This window comes from Peromyscus californicus, unplaced genomic scaffold (assembly GCF_007827085.1).
Source record: "Peromyscus californicus insignis strain IS unplaced genomic scaffold, ASM782708v3 Scaffold_6__1_contigs__length_162567912, whole genome shotgun sequence".
Classification (NCBI taxonomy): domain Eukaryota; kingdom Metazoa; phylum Chordata; class Mammalia; order Rodentia; family Cricetidae; genus Peromyscus; species Peromyscus californicus.
Genome location: NW_026294584.1, coordinates 61,865,842 through 61,884,310, shown reverse-complemented (window position 1 = coordinate 61,884,310; position 18,469 = coordinate 61,865,842). Strand labels below are relative to the sequence as shown.

Genomic DNA, 18,469 nt, shown 5'->3' with positions numbered 1-18,469 from the left:
TAAAGGTGTGTGCTGCCAAGCCTATGGCTTGAATTCAATCCCCAGAACTCACTTGGTGGAAGGAGGGAATCAACTCCTGCAAGTTGTCCCCTGACCTCCACACCCACGCTGTGGTATGTGGGCACCCACATGTGCATACAGTAGATTTCAACAGAACTTTAAAAGAACAAATAAAAAGGTACAAGTTATACACTGCTGGGGAGGAGACCAAACACTTTTACCTCACAAAATATATACTAGCTTGCCTGGGAAATCCAAGAAAGTAAATTGGATTACTATTAAAAGTACTGGGTTAAATATGTTAAAAATGTAGATGGTAAGTGCTTTTTAAAGTGTGCATATCCATCCATTTGTAACTTTCTTCCTTGTTTTCCAATGAGAGGGTGGGGGGCCTCAGAAAATGTATTACATCTTGAGACTGTCCTTTTCCTATAGTGCATAACACAATTTTTAAAAACAAATTAACTGACTTTTGTAATTATATATTAAGAATTAAAAAAAAGCCAAGTGTTATAGCGCACGCCTTTAATCCCAGCACTCAAGAGGCAAAAGCACGTGGGTCTCTGAGTTTGAGGCCAGCCTGGTCTACATAGCGAGTTCCAGGATAGCCACAGCCAGGAATACATAGAGACCCTGTCTCCAAAAAAAAAAAAAGAAAAAAAAAAAAAAGAAAAAAACAAAAAAATCTAATTAGAAATTTTAAAATAATCACTTTAGAGCTTAGACAGGTTTCAGAAATTAGAATTTGAATGTGTCACCAATCAAATTTAGAGTTTTATCAGTTTTTTAATCTAAGAGAGGGATGGCATATGTGTTAATTCTTTTAAAATTCTTTTATGTATTTAAGAAATGGAATCTTAGCCAGGTGGTGGTGGCGCACGCCTTTAAATCCCAGCACTTGGCAGAAACAGGCAGATTTCTGTGAGTTTAAGGCCAGCCTGGTCTACAGAGTGAGATCCAGGACGGGCTCCAAAACTATACAAAGAAACCCTGTCTTGAAAAAAATCAAAATAAAAAAAAAATCTATAAAAAAATAAAGAAATGGAATCTTAACCAGATGTGGTGGTGCACACCTTTAATGCCAGCACTTGAGTTCAAGGCTAGCCTAGTCTACAAAGCAAGTTTTAGGACAACCAGTGCTACACAGAGAAACCTTGTCTCATAAAACCAAAAAAAAATTTTTTTTTAAAAATCTTATTAAGTGGTTACAATTTTAATCCTCTCTGTTATTCTAACCTTGTACATTAATGTAACTTCTGTGGCATTGTACTTTGTTGTTTTCTGTTTTATCTTACTGTTAAAGTGTGTTGTAGTTTAAATGCCATATGAATTTAATGCTTATTTTAGAAAATTAATTTTGATTTTTTTTGTGAATATTTAATATGCAAAGAACTTTCACAAGTTAAAAAAAAATTTAACATTCTTTTTGTGTGTATGCACATGCTCAAATGTACTACAGCACACATATGCTCACGAGGTTTAGAAGTTGGCTGTCTACCTCTGCCATGTTGGTCCCGGGGATCTAACTCAGATCATGGGCCACTAAAATTATCAACCAGTGTTTTAGTATGGTACCTGCCTTGTATATGCTTGAGTAATAATTACTCTTATTGTTTCAGATTCGTAAACAGCAGAAAGAGCATGCTGAATTGATTGAAGATTATCGGATCAAACAGCAACAGCAGCAGCAACAGTGTGCCCTAGCCCCTCCTATCCTCATGCCAGGGGTTCAGCCCCAGCCACCTCTTGTTCCAGCTGCCCCTCCACCCACCATGAGCCAACCCAGCTTCCCCATGGTGCCGCAGCAGCTTCAGCATCAGCAGCATACAACAGTCATCTCTGGCCATACCAGCCCTGCCAGAATGCCCAGTTTACCTGGATGGCAACCTAACAGTGCTCCTGCCCACCTGCCCCTTAACCCTCCTAGGATTCAGCCCCCAATTACCCAACTATCTCTAAAAACTTGTACTCCAGCCCCAGGGGCAGTGTCAAGTGCAAATCCACAGAGTGGACCACCACCTCGAGTGGAATTTGAGGACAACAACCCTTTTAGTGAAAGTTTCCAAGAGCGGGAGCGGAAGGAACGCTTACGAGAGCAGCAGGAAAGGCAGCGAGTCCAACTGATGCAAGAAGTAGACAGACACAGAGCTCTGAAGCAGAGGATGGAAATGGAGCAGCATGGTCTGGTGGGTGCTGAGCTAGTCAACAGGACACCTGTGTCCCAGATGCCATTCTATGGTTCTGACAGACCCTGTGACTTTTTGCAACCCTCAAGACCCCTGCAGCAGTCTCCACAGCATCAGCAGCAAATGGGACCAGTTTTACAGCAGCAGAATGTTCAACAAGGGTCTATTAATTCACCCCCAAATCAAACTTTCATGCAAACCAATGAGCGAAGGCAAGTAGGACCTCCCTCCTTTGTTCCAGATTCACCATCTGCTCCTGGTGGGAGTCCAAACTTTCCTTCTGTTAAGCAAGGGCATGGAAGTCTTTCTGGGTCCAGCTTTCAACATTCTCCATTGAGGCCTCCATTCCCACCAGTTTTATCAGGAACACCTCCAGTAGCTAATAGCAATCTCCCATGTGGCCAAGACCCTGCTGTAACCCATGGCCAAAATTATTCAGGATCAAGCCAGTCTCTCATTCAGTTGTATTCTGACATAATCCCAGAAGAAAAAGGGAAAAAGAAAAGAACAAGAAAAAAGAAAAAAGATGATGATGCAGAATTCACCAAAGCACCGTCAACCCCCCACTCAGATTCAACTGCTCCACTCACCCCAGGCATCTCAGAAACTACCTCCACTCCTACAGTGAGCACACCCAGTGAGCTTCCTCAGCAAAGAGAACAAGAGGCGGTGGAGCCACTTGGCCCACCCACTCCCAGTATGGCAACAGGCCAGCCCTGTACAGAGTCAGAAAACAAACTTCCCAGTAGTGAGTTCATAAAAAGAACTCCAAATCAACAGACACATGTTAATTCAGAGGCAGACAAGCCTTCCATGGAGCCCCCTAGCAAAGATGAAGAGATAAAGCTGGAAAAGACTGAGACAGAGCAATGCCCACATCAGGAGGAGGCCCATGTGGAAGAGAAAACTGATAGTAATAAGCTTGAAGACACGATGGCTGGTCCTGTCTCCTCCGGACAGGGTCCTTCCCATTCTTCCGGAGCCCCTGTTACCAAAGGAGATACAGGAAATGAACTACTGAAACACTTGTTAAAAAATAAAAAGGCCTCTTCCCTTCTAACCCCGAAACCTGAGGGCACTTTCTCTTCAGATGACAGCCCCTCAAAGGACAGTAAACTGGCTGAGAAGCAGAACCCAGCAGAAGGGTTGGTAAGTGTCAGGTGTGCAGTCCATAACTCACCTTTGTTTTTAAGCTATTTTTGCGGATTAGCATCAAGAAGTTACAATTTTAAAACTATTTTGCAGCTTTTTTACTCATTTTTTTTTTTATTATTTCTATGGAACCCTGTTTTTACTTATTTACAAAATAGATTGGTAACTTATTTGCTTGTTACGTAAAGCAAACATATTATTGTAAAGTATGCATTATATGTGCCTTTCAGCTGGTTATCACAACCAAATTAGACTAACTATAGCAAAGGAAGTATGTGTGAACCTTTATAAGTGCATAATTTCCATTAGCCTCTTTAAAATTTAGAAGACAGCTCCTTCCTGTACTTGTCTTACTTTCCTTGAGTACTCTCAGGGATCACCATTATTGGGAGGGAGACTATGGTGTCATAAAAATGATTTTGGAAGTGGATACAATTTCCATCTTTGTAGTTTTCTATGTATCGATATTCTACCCATTTTAAGTGTTAACATTGGATTTGCTTTTCATTTGTATGATAGGCAGTTTTAAATACACACTTGATTACAGAGTGACCCCATTTCAGTGAATTCATTAAGGTGTTTCACAAAGTTTTCTCTGTCTTTGGAGTAGGTCTGCTTGTTGCTTTGCTCCTTGTCTTTCATAAGTAGTGATGTTTTTAGTCAGCTTCCCTGAGGTGGTGCTCAGTTTGGATTTTATAATTTTCACATTTTAATTGAAGTACAATAGTGTTTTTTCTTGTCCAGATTTGCAATTTTAAGAATAATGAAGCTTGTCTTACAAGTATTGACTGTATTAGCTGGCTGTAATCTTTCTCTGTTGTCTTCTGTCATTCAGTAGAGATTGAGCGTTTCCTCAGCAGTTAGTACTTTTGTCTAATTTGCAGTTGTGGTCTCTTCTTTTAATTTATTCTTGGAGAGTTTTATGCATGCATACAATGCATCTTGTGGTTGTGCTTTTCTGGTTGTTACCAGCAAATATGCTACCCAGGCTCAATCCCTGGCTGCTGTCTCCAAGGTGTTTTGCCTCTAGGAATACTGAATGCCCTCATCCCCAGGTCCTTGGTCCCATGCCCACTGTGCTCTCTGTTCCCCTATGTGCTGGACCCATTTCTTTTCCCCTATCTTTTCCTAATTTCTTTTGTGAAACTTGGTTCTGAAACCTTGTAGATAGCTTCCTGAACTTGACCAATCACAGATGTGTATGGATGCCTGTGTGTTCCCATCACATTTGCTGTGGCATTACTCACACAGACTCTACCTTCAGCATATTCATACTAAAATTTGTGCCATACAAGAATGTTTAATGGCACGGGAAGCAGGCACATGCCAAGTATAAAAAGCAGAAACCCATATATTAGAATGAGCATGAGGTGTAAACCCTTGCGATTAAAACCAAAACCAAAACCATGTGAGCTATACATGATAGTACCCGCCTGTAATCTCAGCACTCAAAAAGCTGAGACAGAAAGATTGCTGCAAGTTTAAGGCTAGCCTGAGCTACAAAGTCAAACTTTTACTCAAAACATCAAAATAATAAAAGAATAAAATAAAAATCTTTTGTGATCTTCTATACTTGTACTTTAAAATATAGTTATCTGCTTTTTAAGGATAATTATGAAAATTAGAGATAATGTCTGTAAAGCATTTAAAGTGGCTGAGTTACGTATACTTAACATGCTTGCCTGGTCATTCTCTCATAAGCCAATTAAAAGCTTTGCTTTGAAGGTTGACTCCTTAAAGACCAGCAACATGCATGTTACCTGGAGTGGTTTTATAACATACCAAATTTCTTGTACTGCTATAGTCTTAAATCAGAACGAATCATTCAGCAAGAGTCCCCTGGTGATACAATATACTAATGATGGGGAAATACTTCAGGCCTGCTTACATAGTCATAGTGGCCCTGTTAGGACAGAGATTGCTGGTTCATTTGGTGTAAGGTTGGATCAGAGAGTCTGCATTTCTGATCAGTCCCAGGGGCTGCTTAGTTTCTCTGATACTGCTCTTGGAGAATCAGGATCTACCCGGGCATAGGCAATGTAAGCCTGCTTCAACTTCCTCCCTTCTTTGTATGAGCTGAGAATAGGTTTTGTATTTTTCAATGGTTGGGAGAAACCTAAGAAAAAGTAGTCATTTGTGATAAATGAAAAATTTTTATGAAATTTAAATTTGTCCATGAATTTTAAAAGTTTTACTGGACCATGACCAACTCATTTATAAAACACATGGCTGCTTTTGCAGTACTAGACCAGAGCCGGCAGTTCAGACAGACTGTATGGCTCCTAAGCTAAAATCATTGCTCTATTTCCCTTCATCTGTAATTTTGCCACCCATGTGATGTTACGTAGAACATAACTATAAACTGTAATTTTCAAAACATTCAAAATTTATATGCACAATTGATTGTACTAAGTTTTGCAACTATAGTTATCTATAGCAAACCATTTATATTAATCTTAGAAATAAGAGAGCATGAAAAATATTCCTATGTTTTGATATTGGTACCTATAGACTTAGCTAAAAATGTTTTTCAAGGCCTGTATTACTCTCACTTCTTCATCACCATAAAGGTAAAAGGAAAGAAAAGGAAGCTAGACACATAGATGGCTTAGTGGTTAAGAGAACTTATGATCTTGCAGAGGACCTGAGTTTCGTTTCTGCACTCACATGGTGGCTTGGGAGCATTTGTAACTCCAGTTTCAGATGATCAGTGCTCTCTTCTGACCTCTATAGGCACCAGGTATATATGGTGTGTATACAGTACATACATACAGATAAAACATCCATACATATCCATAAGCAAAATAAATAAATCTATTTTTAAAAAAAAAGCAAAGGAAAGATTAATTTGCTATTTGTGTTCTCTTCTTTTGACTGTCTAAGTATGTAGCCATTATGTTTTTCATTCAAATGTAGGATTTGACACTAGTTTGTGGGGACAGTATGACATCTTATTTATTGCTTTCTAGTAGCTGTTCTCTCAACTCAGATGCATGGGCTTTAAATGTTCCTGGAACCTGTGAATTAGCTTCAGATAGATTGCAACAGTTCCTAGTTCCTATGGGAGACCAAAAATAAATTGCCAAGGCCACTGTACAGAAGCTACCCAGTCATAGACAGTGAGGAGTCATACTTCATTCTTCTATCTAGACATTCTAAACTTTCCTACAATGCTGAGGCTGGCTATTTGTCATATTTTAATATACCTGAATACAGAGGGAAGGGGGGTACCAGTTACTTTCAGAAAACAACCTCACTGTGTAACTTCCCTTCTTCACATTCTATGCCATGTCAGAAGTCTGAGTCACAAGATGGAGCTGGTCTAGCATGAACTAAGAATCCAACATGTGGGTGGTTACTTACTTCTTAACCTTTCCAATTACATTAGCAAACTTTGGGGGCTCAAATGCAAGGTGGTTTTGGAGGTGGCAACAACCAGTTGCCAAAAACAGATGGAGGAAGTGAAACCAAGAAACAGCGAAGCAAACGCACTCAGAGGACGGGGGAGAAAGCAGCACCTCGCTCAAAGAAAAGGAAGAAGGATGAAGAGGAAAAGCAGGCTGTGTATTCCCGCTCTGACTCCTTCACCCACTTGAAACAGGTGAGCTGTCAGAACAGCCCTTGCCACTTCCAGGAGGGGAGAGAGCAAGTGCTTTTTCCGCTCTATGAAACGGAAGCTTTCACCTTGTTACAATTAGTTCCTAGTTAAAATAGAGAGCTACAGGGAGAAAGGACATCTGGACAAGGAAAAAATAAACTTTGTTTGCTAGCAAACTCAGCACTATATCTTATTGGCACTTGAGATTTACATTCCAGTAGATGGATTGGTAGATGATGATCAAGATTTACTTATGTTCAGAAGCAGCAGCCTCAACACCAGGAAACATTGTGTCCCCCATTTCTTGTGACTCTGGACCCAAAGAAATGCAGCCATGGACTCTCATTTAAGCTCTGCTTCTTACACCTTTGTGGTTATTACAAAAGTGGGAAGGGGACATACCGCCCCCCAACCCCCATTCCTATTGATGGTGCCTGGCCTCAGTTCATGGCCTGGTTCTTACTGAACAAAGATAAGGATCATGTTTTTCTGGTAAGGCACATGTTGGCATCTCTTTAACAGATGGGAATAAAATTTGACGTATATCCCAGAGATTCTGTAGTTTCCAGCATTTTGAATCTTGAAATTTTTAAGTCTTATTTTTCACAATCCTTATTTGACTTCAGGTCTTAGGAAGCCCAAAAACACTTCCATGTTTGTTAATCATGTACATTACTTTTAAATGTGTTTTTTAATAGCAGCTCTCTCTGCTCCCTCTAATGGAACCGATCATTGGAGTGAACTTTGCGCACTTTCTTCCTTATGGCAGTGGCCAATTTAATAGTGGGACTCGACTTCTAGGAACTTTTGGCAGTGCCGCCCTTGAAGGGGTCTCAGACTACTATTCTCAGTTGATCTACAAGGTATGTTTCTTTGCCAGGGTGCCGCCTTGCTTCGCAGTGGAGAGCTTCCCACCACTGGGGAGTGTGGCTTAGTTTTGCATCTAGTTTACATGAAGTCTCCCAAGTGTCACTGAAAGTTAGGTTCAGCTACAAGATTAAAAGTGTATCTGGTTAAGTGTTTTTGTAATATGTATGCTTGAAATTTCCTAGAGATAATACAAATGGTGGATAATATCCATTATATCTTCCCATAGTAAAGGAAACATGTTTTTCCTTGTAACCTTTGTTAACTCTTAAAATGAATCAAATTGACGGTACATAGTGGGAATAAAATTATGGTTAGATTTTACTTTGGAAAATGAATTTTAAAAGCTTTAATATATTTCATCAAATAATTTAGGTGCTAATTGAAATTATGCACTAATTCTTAGGTTACCAAAATAGCATAAAGTCAATAAAGTTAATACTACTTTTAAAATATTTTTATGGTTGCATCATAAGATCACTTTACTTTGTATCTGACTTAAAACAATTATTTTGAGAACTACGTGAGAGTGTGTGTTTTCCTGGTGGCTTTTCTTCTGTTGTTAAGATCACTGCTTCCATGCTCCCTTTGTTGTCCTCATGGCCTGTTCATCAGTTAGGACTCCTCAGTGTAAGCACCTCCCCTTGCACTGCACTGTTATGTGTGGTTATTACATGTGCCAGCATTCCTTGAGGACACCAAGACTTAAATGACAAGTTGGTGACAGATGTAAGGCTGAGAGAGAGAACTGCATTTCTTAGTATATTTGGTACCTTTATTTTTTTTTCTTTTTACTTCTTTTAAAGATCTTGGACAGTCCAGGTTCTCATATCTGAGATGTAAATTGCAATTATAGGTTAAAGATGACAAACTCTTCATTTTTATAAAAGTAGGACATATTTTAATGAAACTTGAGTAAAGGAATATTTAACTACTTTTTGCAACTTATTCAATTTTAAAGCTGCTTTTCACTGGTTGTTGTAATCATGAAATTTAAGAAAAGTTACATAAAATAAAATTAAGTGTAACAAAAATTGGGTTCTTCATTTCAAAGCTGAATGCTCAAGCTGGGCCAAGTAGGCAAATGGATAACAACATCTCATTTTGATAATCTGTGTGTGTGTGTGTGTGTGTGTGTGTGTGTGTGTGTGTTTATTCTTGTGCATTTGAAAGTGGAAATGGCTCTGAATTATGTTTCTTTATAGTCTTGCTTCCTTGTGCTAAAAATTCACAGAATTAGGTTTTAGCAAGGTCAATGCATATTTGCTCAGTAGCATATAATTTAAAATTTTTTGGTCTCCTGCAGCAGAATAATTTAAGTAATCCTCCAACACCCCCTGCCTCTCTTCCTCCTACACCACCTCCTATGGCTTGCCAGAAGATGGCAAATGGTTTTGCAACGACTGAAGAACTTGCGGGAAAAGCTGGCGTGTTGGTGAGCCATGAAGGTATGATAATAGCACCCAAAACTTACACACCTCTGAAGAGTCTTCTACTGAAAGCTGTGTATATCAAAATGTCCACAGAACTGTACAGTTCCATCTGTGTATCAACTTTGCCCTACATACTTTGGTTCTATTTGTTTGTTTTTGCAGTTGCCAGAACTTTCGGACCGAAGCCATTTCAGCTGCCTTTCAGACCTCAGGATGACTTGCTGGCTCGAGCTATTGCTCAAGGACCGAAGACAGTGGATGTTCCTGCCTCACTTCCAACACCACCTCATAATAATCATGAAGAATTAAGGTAGAAGCTGGTTTGTGTGTGTGTGTGTGTGTCTGTCTGTCTGTCTGTTGCTTGCATGTATGTTTGAATACCACATGCATACCTGGTGTCCACAGAGGCCAGAATAGGGCACAGGATTCCTGGAATTGGAGTTCCAGGTTATTAGCCATGTTGTGCACACTGGGAATTAAACATGGATCCTCTGGAAGAACAGCCAGTACTTTTAACCACTGAAACATTTCTCGACCTTAGAAGCTTTTAAAAATTAGTTGCTTCCCTGGACGGCGGTGGCTCACATCCTTAATTCCAGCACTCAGGAGGCAGAGCCAGGTGGATCTTTGTGAGTTTGAGTCCAGCTTGGTCTACAGAGCGAGATCCAGGACAGGCACCAAAACTACACAGAGATACTCTGTCTCGAAAAACCAAAAAAAAAAAAAAAAAGCCGGGTAATGGTGGCACAGGCCTTTAATTCAAGCACTCAGGAGGCAAAGGCAGGTGGATCTCTGTGAGTTCCAGGCCAGCCCGGTCTACAGAGTGAGCTCCAGGACAGGCTCCTAAGCTATACAGAGAAACCCTGTCGGGGGGTGGGGGTGGGGGAGGATTAGTTGCTTCTTCTAAAATATGTGCTTAGCATGATGTGTTTAGGAATAGTATATAAAAGCTTCTGAAGTATAAAGTACTCTTGAATATAAACTGTCCAAGGCATCATTACTGTTGAAGTGCAATTAGTTTATGCATTTTTAAAGTCTTCATAACTTAAGCATTATACACCATGATAATCAAATAGACATTAAGGTTATGGGAAAACTTCCATGCAAAGTATTCAGAGTTTGCTTTTCTAAGCTGTTTGTGGGATTTGTTGGGTTTATTCATACTTGTAGACATCTAAAATGAGAGATCAACCATCATAGATACTGGAGTGTTAGCATGGAAAAAAATGTGTCTATGCTTCAGGAAGCTCATCACCAGTTTGTATTAGTTCTTTTGCCTCCAATAATCTTACTGGTAGAATCAGCTTCCCTTAGTAGATAATTTTCTACCCAACTAGTTAAGAGTCTGTGTGAACTTCTTTAGACTTTGATCTCTTTGTAGAAAATCTGATGAATCTCTGTGTTCTGAGATGTCCATTTAGTCTAAGTGTCTTACTTTATTGAAAAAAAATTGTCACTGGATAGAACACCAACAGGATAGATGTTTTCTGTAGCCACATGGAAGTGTCACTTGTTAGGATTTGGAATCCAGGTCTCCTTTCTCTTTTACCTCACAGCTAAGAATTCCCAATTGTACCAGTAAAGCTCTTTCCAGCCTTGTGAAAAGAATCATACTAGGGAGTATGTATTTGGTGATCTAACACAGGTGTCTGTTTAATACCTGGATTTTTTGAGTGCCTAGCAGCCTTTTTCACATCTTTTAAAGTATGAGGGTGAGAAATGGAAGGTAGAATATCCATGGCAATGTTCCAAACTCTTAGCTTGAGGCCTCACCATCTCCCTGGTAAACCAGAACCTTGATTGAGACAAGAGAGTCTGCTCCCCCACCCCCCTTCTTCTTTTAATTGTACTTATTATTTAAGAAAATTAAGTGCCTACAGCACCGCAGTGACTCTGTTTTCTCTCATCTTGCCACTCTATACAGCAGCAGTATAGATGTATCTGTAGTCACGTGAGGTGTGACTGGAATACAAACTTGTATAGTTCAGCACAGCCTCGGCCTGTCTCTTAGTCTCAGTGACTTTTTTTTTTTTCTGGTAAAGTTGTCAGTTTCTCATGCTATGCTGTAATCTGAACATCTCCTTATAGCAGGAGTTAAACTGCAATCTAAAGCTTTGTCAAAGGAATAGCCATTTACACTGTTTTACAGGTTAGCTTATGTACTATGTTTCTTAGCAGAGTAATAGCTGATCTAGTTGCTGTTATGTTATTGCTGTGGCTGAGAGTATCCCTCCTGCGGTACTTGTGGGGCTGGTGAGAAACCCCAGTGGAATTGCACATTGTAATGTGTGTGCTCCTCTTTCAGGATACAGGATCACTATGGTGACCGGGATACTCCTGACAGTTTTGTTCCCTCATCTTCTCCTGAGAGTGTGGTTGGTGTAGAAGTGAACAGGTACCCAGATCTGACACTGGTGAAAGAAGAGCCTCCAGAACCGGTGCCATCCCCCATCATTCCAATTCTTCCCAGCATTTCTGGGAAAAGTAAGAGATTACCCTTACTAATTTAGTCTACCAAGTTACTATTGTAAATATTTCAACTTTGAAAGCTATGAATACTCTTTTTTCTCCACCCCTTTTAGGTTCAGAATCAAGAAGAAATGACATCAAAACTGAGCCAGGCACTTTATTTTTTACCTCACCTTTTGGTTCATCCCCAAATGGTCCCAGATCGGGTCTTATATCTGTAGCAATCACCCTGCATCCTACAGCTGCTGAGGTAAAAGATGACATTACTTCTTATGCTGTGGAGTATGTCCCGTTGTTAAAGCTCTGCCAGTGACTCACAATGAAACAGAATTCAAGGTAGCAGAACAAAAGATACCCGTAGGTGGACAGTCACTTCAGACATCTAGGCTGTTCTTGAGTACTGTTAAATATGAGGTTTATTTGAGCCTAAGCCAAGGCAAAGAAATAGGACTTGAGAGTTCATGTGCTCTTGTAAAAGGATGTGTACTTTAGAGAACTCTAGAAAGAAGCCTTTCCACAAATGTCCATGTTATTTAAAAAAAAAAAAGCTCACTATTACAAAAACCATAGTCAATAATAGAGTCTATAAAAGCAATAGAAACTTTATACAGACAGCTCATGTCGACAGCACTAATGATCTATAAAGGATTTGTTTTTAAAAACTCCAAGTTTTATAAAGATGTTTTGTTGAAGATCAGACTTACAGTACAATGTATGATGTTTTAATTGTCTGCAGAACTGTTGTGGACTGTGTTGGACTTTTTGCCAGAGCTAGATAGAAGTGAGTTTTCCCATAAGTACCTTGAGGGCCTTCTCATTGTGTTGTGTCTTTTAGGCCTGTCAGATACCAAGGTAGCTAGAATAGTTTAGTGTGTACAGATCCCAAATGCCAGTTGGTATCCGGAAGATTTCTGTTTATGAAGGCTTTGTTTGTATATTGGTATTAGTTCATGAAAATAAATTTAAATAAAAGTAGTTGGGGGTCTTTCATACTATATATATATATATGATAAAGATAGCATTATCCTAAGTATTAGTTCTCCTCAGTGACTCACTTTTCTTCTAGGTGAGTAATACAGTGTTTAAATTTTGTTTTAGAACATTAGCAGTGTTGTGGCTGCGTTTTCCGACCTTCTTCACGTGCGAATTCCTAATAGCTATGAGGTTAGTAATGCTCCAGATGTTCCATCCATGGGTTTGGTCAGTAGCCACAGAGTAAACCCAGGTTTGGAGTATCGACAGCATTTGCTTCTTCGTGGGCCTCCACCAGGATCTGCAAATCCTCCCAGATTAGCAAGCTCTTACCGGCTGAAGCAGCCTAATGTACCATTTCCTCCAACAAGCAATGGTGAGCTAGTGAGCTTTTTGTTAACCCCAACTCCATTCTCGGTTAAAAAGTTAAGCCTACTCTTTTTGAAATTTTGATTTAATTTTTAACAAATAATAGGCAATGTATTGGTGTGTAATCTTTGATAAGTTAACCTTTTCTGGCTGTTGTTTTCTGTGGTGTGATGTGAATCTCTATGCTCTGGCCTGTCGCATCATGCTGGCATCCAGCCTGATTGTAACCCTGACTGCAGCTGAGACCATAGATAGTGTATTGTTTGTTCTGCTTGGCTGCTGTTGCTGTCCGTTTCCTCAGTTTGCCTTTACACACCCTCTGCAGGGCATCCTTCTCCCCACAGGGATGCCTAGGTCTCCATATCTGAGAACTACCACATCTTCCTCAGGCCTGCCATGAAGTTGCCTTTCCTCTAGCTTTCTGGCTTCTTATGTGCTAGCCCGTTCCTCACCACCTCCTCATCCCCCAGATTCCTTGTAAGAATTTGGCTGCCCTAAACTTTTACTAGAATCTGGTTGCTTCTCGTTTCTCATCTTTGAACTCTTTTTAAAGGTTACCTATGTTAAAGTTTTTAACTCTTTGCAATCTTAGCTGCTGGCTACTTCTTTCTTATTTTTCTTTCCATTTTCTGCCTTGACCTCCACCTCTCTATTTCAGGAGATGCACTCTGTGTATGTAGACCTGCTCTTCTGATCCTTCAGTCCTTATTCAAAATATAACTTGGTTTTCATTTCTCTCTGAGGCTGTAAATCACAAAAGTCATTTGTACCCATTGCTCTTTATCTCCCACAGAACTTGCAGTATCCCATTACCTGTAAAGAAGTGGGTCTGGTCTCTGTTGACACTGTACACATTTGAGGATCTTAGTGTTTTGCTTTTGTTTGATTCTTTCATGCTAGCTTCTTTTTCCAGTTATTTGGGAGTGGGTATTTTCCTTTATTTCTACCTCAGTGTCAGATATTAGATGCCTTGTCACCATAGCTTAGAAGATTTTTGTTAAAACATAATATAAAGTAAGTCAGTAATCCATGTTGTAATTGCTTGTTACAGTTTAATTTTACACTGTGTGTTACCTGTATCTTTGGTCAGTGTTCATTGCTAACAAAAGTCCATTGCCTGTAGGTCTTTCTGGCTATAAAGATTCCAGTCATGGTATAGCAGAAAGTGCCTCACTCCGACCACAGTGGTGCTGTCACTGCAAAGTGGTTATTCTTGGAAGTGGTGTGCGGAAGTCATTCAAAGATCTGACCTTTGTGAACAAGGTACTTTACTATTCTTCTAGTGACCCACCCTACCTCCATGTTCTTGGCAATGACTCCTGCATCAGGACAAAGTGCTTCATGGGACATGATATACAAGCACATATTAGGTGTGCTCAGCTTCAAACCAAATAGCTACAGCAGACTGTTAAATTGTTCATGATAAGGAGAACATTTTTAAACTACAGTGAGATATAGATAGTATAGTTTCTGCTTTGTTTTTTTTTTGTTTGTTTGTTTGTTATGTTTTTTTAAGACATTGTCTCTCTCTATAGCCCTGACTCTCCTAAACAAGACTGGTCTTTAAGTCACAGAGTTCTACCTCCCTTTGCCTTCCAAGTCCTAGGATTAAAGGCGTGTACCACCAGGCCCAGCTCTGCATTATTGTTTATGTGGAAAATTACCAGACGGTGAATATTGGGACAGTGCCATCACAATTGGAAGATAGAGAACAGTCAATTTTGAATATCATCTGAGAATTAGCAGTCCCTGTGGTACTGGTTTCGTTAGCTTGTGTCTTACTGGGGTCCCACATATTTCCCTTTGCTTTTCAGGGTTCCCGAGAGAACACCAAAAGAATGGAAAAGGATATTGTCTTTTGTAGTAATAACTGCTTTATTCTTTATTCATCAACTGCACAAGCAAAAAACCCAGAAAACAAGGTAAAGTGAGGAAAGTATGTAATGAGGGATTTCTGCCGTATGAGTTACAGGTCTCTCCCTCAGAGAGCTCCTATAGGGAAATACTGATCAGATACTGAATGAGTTGACAGACAAGCCTGAAATAGCCTTCAGCTATGTTTTTCCCTATTAAATAACCTATTTGACAAAAAGTGGAAAGGTGCAAATTCCACCCTAACACTCATTTATTTAGAGGAATTGACGGTTGAATTTAGGGCCCAATCCATGCTAGCTTACTACTTTACCACTATTTCTTGCTCCTCTTTTAATTGTTATTGTTGAAGTGGGTCTCACTGAGCTGTCTTGTACTCATAATCCTCCTGCCTGGGCCTGGTGCCTACCTGGGACCCTTGCTTGTCTACCATCTATCTTGTTTTTTGTTTTTTGGTTTTTCGAGACAGGGTTTCTCTGTGTAGCTTTGCGCCTTTTCCTGGAACTCACTTGGTAGCCCAGGCTGGCCTCGAACTCACAGAGATCTGCCTGGCTCTGCCTCCCGAGTGCTGGGATTAAGCAAGAGTTTTGTTGTGTAGCTCAAGGTGGCCTCCAACTCAGAGTTACCCTTCTGTCTCAGACTTCTGAGTGCAGGGATTACAAGTGTATGCCACCATACACAGATTAATTATATTTTCTTTAAAAAAATATTTTTGTATTTTTCTTAGACTTAATTTTATTTACATGTATAAATGTGTAGTGTGAATGTATATGTATGTTATGTGTGTGGTGCCTCTGGACGCCAGAAGAGGACATTGGACCCCTTGGATCTGAAGTAACAACCAGTCATAAGCTACCACAGGGGTGCTGGGAACTGAACTCTGGTCCTTTAGAAGAGCAGCCAGTGCTCTTAACTGCTGAGCTATCTCTCTCCAACCCCTAGCCCAACTACATTTTAAGAGTGTAGAATTAAATAGATTACTGGTACAAGAATGTTGCATTATACTAATTACAAACTTCTTACTAATTATTTTATTTTATTGGTCAGTAGGAAAGGTTTCTAAAAAAGAAAATTCTGTCTATTCCTGCATTGTAAGGGAAATCATTTTGTGCATGTCTAGCTGCTCTGTATATCTAACAATGTAATTGTTCAAATGATACATTTTTAATGATGTATTTTGAAGGAAAATTTTCCTGTAAAGTAATACCACCAGTCAAGAAATTATTCAAGATAATTTCATTAATATGACTCTTACAAAAGAGTATTCAAGAAACACTACTTTTTAACATGTATTCGTTCCTCCCTAGTACAATATAATCCCAACTGACAAATAAATTTAGGCTTTTAACTAAAATTTATTCCTAGAGAGTAGGAGTGGGTTTTTATCATGTAGTTTCTTAAGATGATGCATGGGGTGGATTTAATATGAGGCACCTCTTAGGATTGGGATGTGAGAAGAAGAAAGCATATGGCTTTATTGTTTTGATTCTGATGGCCTATCCCATACCTGAAAGGTGCTGGCACTTTTCTCCTGGCCCAACTCCTTGAGCAGCTGGTCTTAGCTGAGGGGCTCAGAGAATCCACGGGATTTGCTCACTGACAGGGTTCTCCTTTTCTTTCTGTTCTTCCATGCTAGTTGATTAAGCCCAAGATTAACAGACAAAACAATTAATGAGTAGAGATGAATCCTTTTTAGGTGATGCTACCATGTTCTTAAAAACATTGATCTGTTGTACAAATTGAATTAGACCTTCTAAAATCTTTTTTTTGGTTACAGTTAGGAAGGGGGATATCCCAAGAAAGTTCAAGAGCAGAGCATTCTCCAGATTGTGACTTTTTTTTTTTTTTTAATTGGTTTTTCGAGACAGGGTCTCTCTGTGTAGCTTTGCACCTTTCCTGGAACTCACTTGGTAGTCCAGGCTGGCCTCGAACTCACAGAGATCCGCCTGGCTCTGCCTCCCGAGTGCTGGGATTAAAGGCGTGTGCCACCACCGCCCGGCCCAGATTGTGACTTTATAGGAAAGGCACAGGGAACCCCTCGCCCTTCCCATTCTTCAGCTTCTGTTACTCCTGAATAACCATTCTCACATCTACTTGCTGTGCCTAAAAAATTACTCACCTATGCCTTAAGTCATATTCCATTAAACTTCTCACTATAAGTGCTTTAAGGACATGTGAATCCCTCCTTTTTCTCATGTTTTTTTTTTTTTTTTTTTCTGCCCAGGAATCCCTTCCTCCACTGCCACAGTCCCCTATGAAGGAGCCTTCCAAAGCATTTCACCAGTACAGCAACAACATCTCCACTTTGGATGTACACTGTCTCCCTCAGTTCCAGGAAAAAGTTTCCCCTCCTCCGTCACCTCCTATAACCTTCCCTCCAGCCTTTGAAGCAGCCAAAGTAGAGTCCAAGCCTGATGAGCTCAAGGTGACAGTCAAGTTAAAGCCTCGCCTGAGGACTGTTCATGGTGGGCTTGAAGACTGTAGACCACTCAATAAAAAGTGGAGAGGAATGAAGTGGAAGAAGTGGAGTATTCATATTGTCATTCCCAAGGGGACCTTTAAACCACCTTGTGAGGATGAAATCGATGAGTTTCTAAGGAAATTGGGCACTTCTCTTAAACCTGACCCTGTGCCCAAAGACTATCGAAAGTGTTGCTTTTGTCACGAAGAAGGTGATGGGCTAACAGATGGACCAGCAAGGCTCCTTAACCTTGACTTGGACCTGTGGGTCCACTTGAATTGTGCTCTGTGGTCCACAGAGGTCTATGAGACACAGGCTGGTGCCTTAATAAATGTCGAGCTAGCACTGAGGAGAGGGCTACAAATGAAATGTGTCTTCTGTCATAAGACAGGCGCCACCAGTGGATGTCACAGATTTCGATGCACCAACATTTATCATTTTACTTGCGCCATTAAAGCACAATGCATGTTTTTTAAGGACAAAACAATGCTTTGCCCCATGCACAAACCAAAGGGAATCCACGAGCAAGAGTTAAGTTACTTTGCAGTCTTCAGGAGGGTCTATGTGCAACGCGATGAGGTGCGGCAGATTGCTAGCATCGTTCAGCGGGGAGAACGGGACCATACCTTTCGTGTTGGAAGCCTCATCTTCCACACCATTGGTCAGCTGCTTCCACAGCAGATGCAAGCATTCCACTCTCCTAAAGCCCTCTTTCCAGTGGGCTATGAAGCCAGCCGGCTATATTGGAGCACGCGCTATGCCAACCGGCGCTGCCGCTACCTGTGCTCCATTGAGGAGAAAGATGGGCGGCCAGTGTTTGTCATCAGGATTGTAGAGCAAGGCCATGAGGACCTGGTCTTAAGTGATTCATCACCTAAAGGTGAGATCTACTTGTGTGCTATTGTCAGGCCGATGGATGTTTTACTTCAAGTGTTTGCTTTTTCCATGATCATTAGGATTTTTTTGTCAATGCAAATTTTAGCCTCTTTGTGTTACCACACCTTGTTATTCCCTCTGCAGTTTATACAGGTTTGAACAGAAGAGTTGATAAGGTCTGTCTGTCATTTACCTTGGAGCTCCTCTCAGGGTC

The 18,469-nt window shown here is 40.3% G+C and overlaps 1 protein-coding gene across 15 annotated transcripts in view; it reads left to right on the top strand.

The window, feature by feature from the left end:
• Nucleotides 1–18,469, top strand: part of Kmt2c (lysine methyltransferase 2C) — a 230,470-nt gene that overhangs the window by 198,831 nt on the left and 13,170 nt on the right. For 9 of the 15 annotated variants that reach the window (XM_052719471.1, XM_052719463.1, XM_052719473.1 and 6 more), the window contains 11 exons: nucleotides 1,620–3,335; nucleotides 6,727–6,939; nucleotides 7,635–7,799; nucleotides 9,110–9,251; nucleotides 9,399–9,546; nucleotides 11,542–11,720; nucleotides 11,819–11,955; nucleotides 12,804–13,053; nucleotides 14,170–14,309; nucleotides 14,861–14,968; nucleotides 17,143–18,259. In XM_052719471.1, the coding sequence (XP_052575431.1) occupies nucleotides 1,620–3,335; nucleotides 6,727–6,939; nucleotides 7,635–7,799; nucleotides 9,110–9,251; nucleotides 9,399–9,546; nucleotides 11,542–11,720; nucleotides 11,819–11,955; nucleotides 12,804–13,053; nucleotides 14,170–14,309; nucleotides 14,861–14,968; nucleotides 17,143–18,259 (4,315 nt within the window). The remainder of the gene's footprint in view (nucleotides 1–1,619; nucleotides 3,336–6,726; nucleotides 6,940–7,634; nucleotides 7,800–9,109; nucleotides 9,252–9,398; nucleotides 9,547–11,541; nucleotides 11,721–11,818; nucleotides 11,956–12,803; nucleotides 13,054–14,169; nucleotides 14,310–14,860; nucleotides 14,969–17,142; nucleotides 18,260–18,469) is intronic. The other 6 variants (XM_052719464.1, XM_052719469.1, XM_052719465.1 and 3 more) reach the window with 6 other exon arrangements.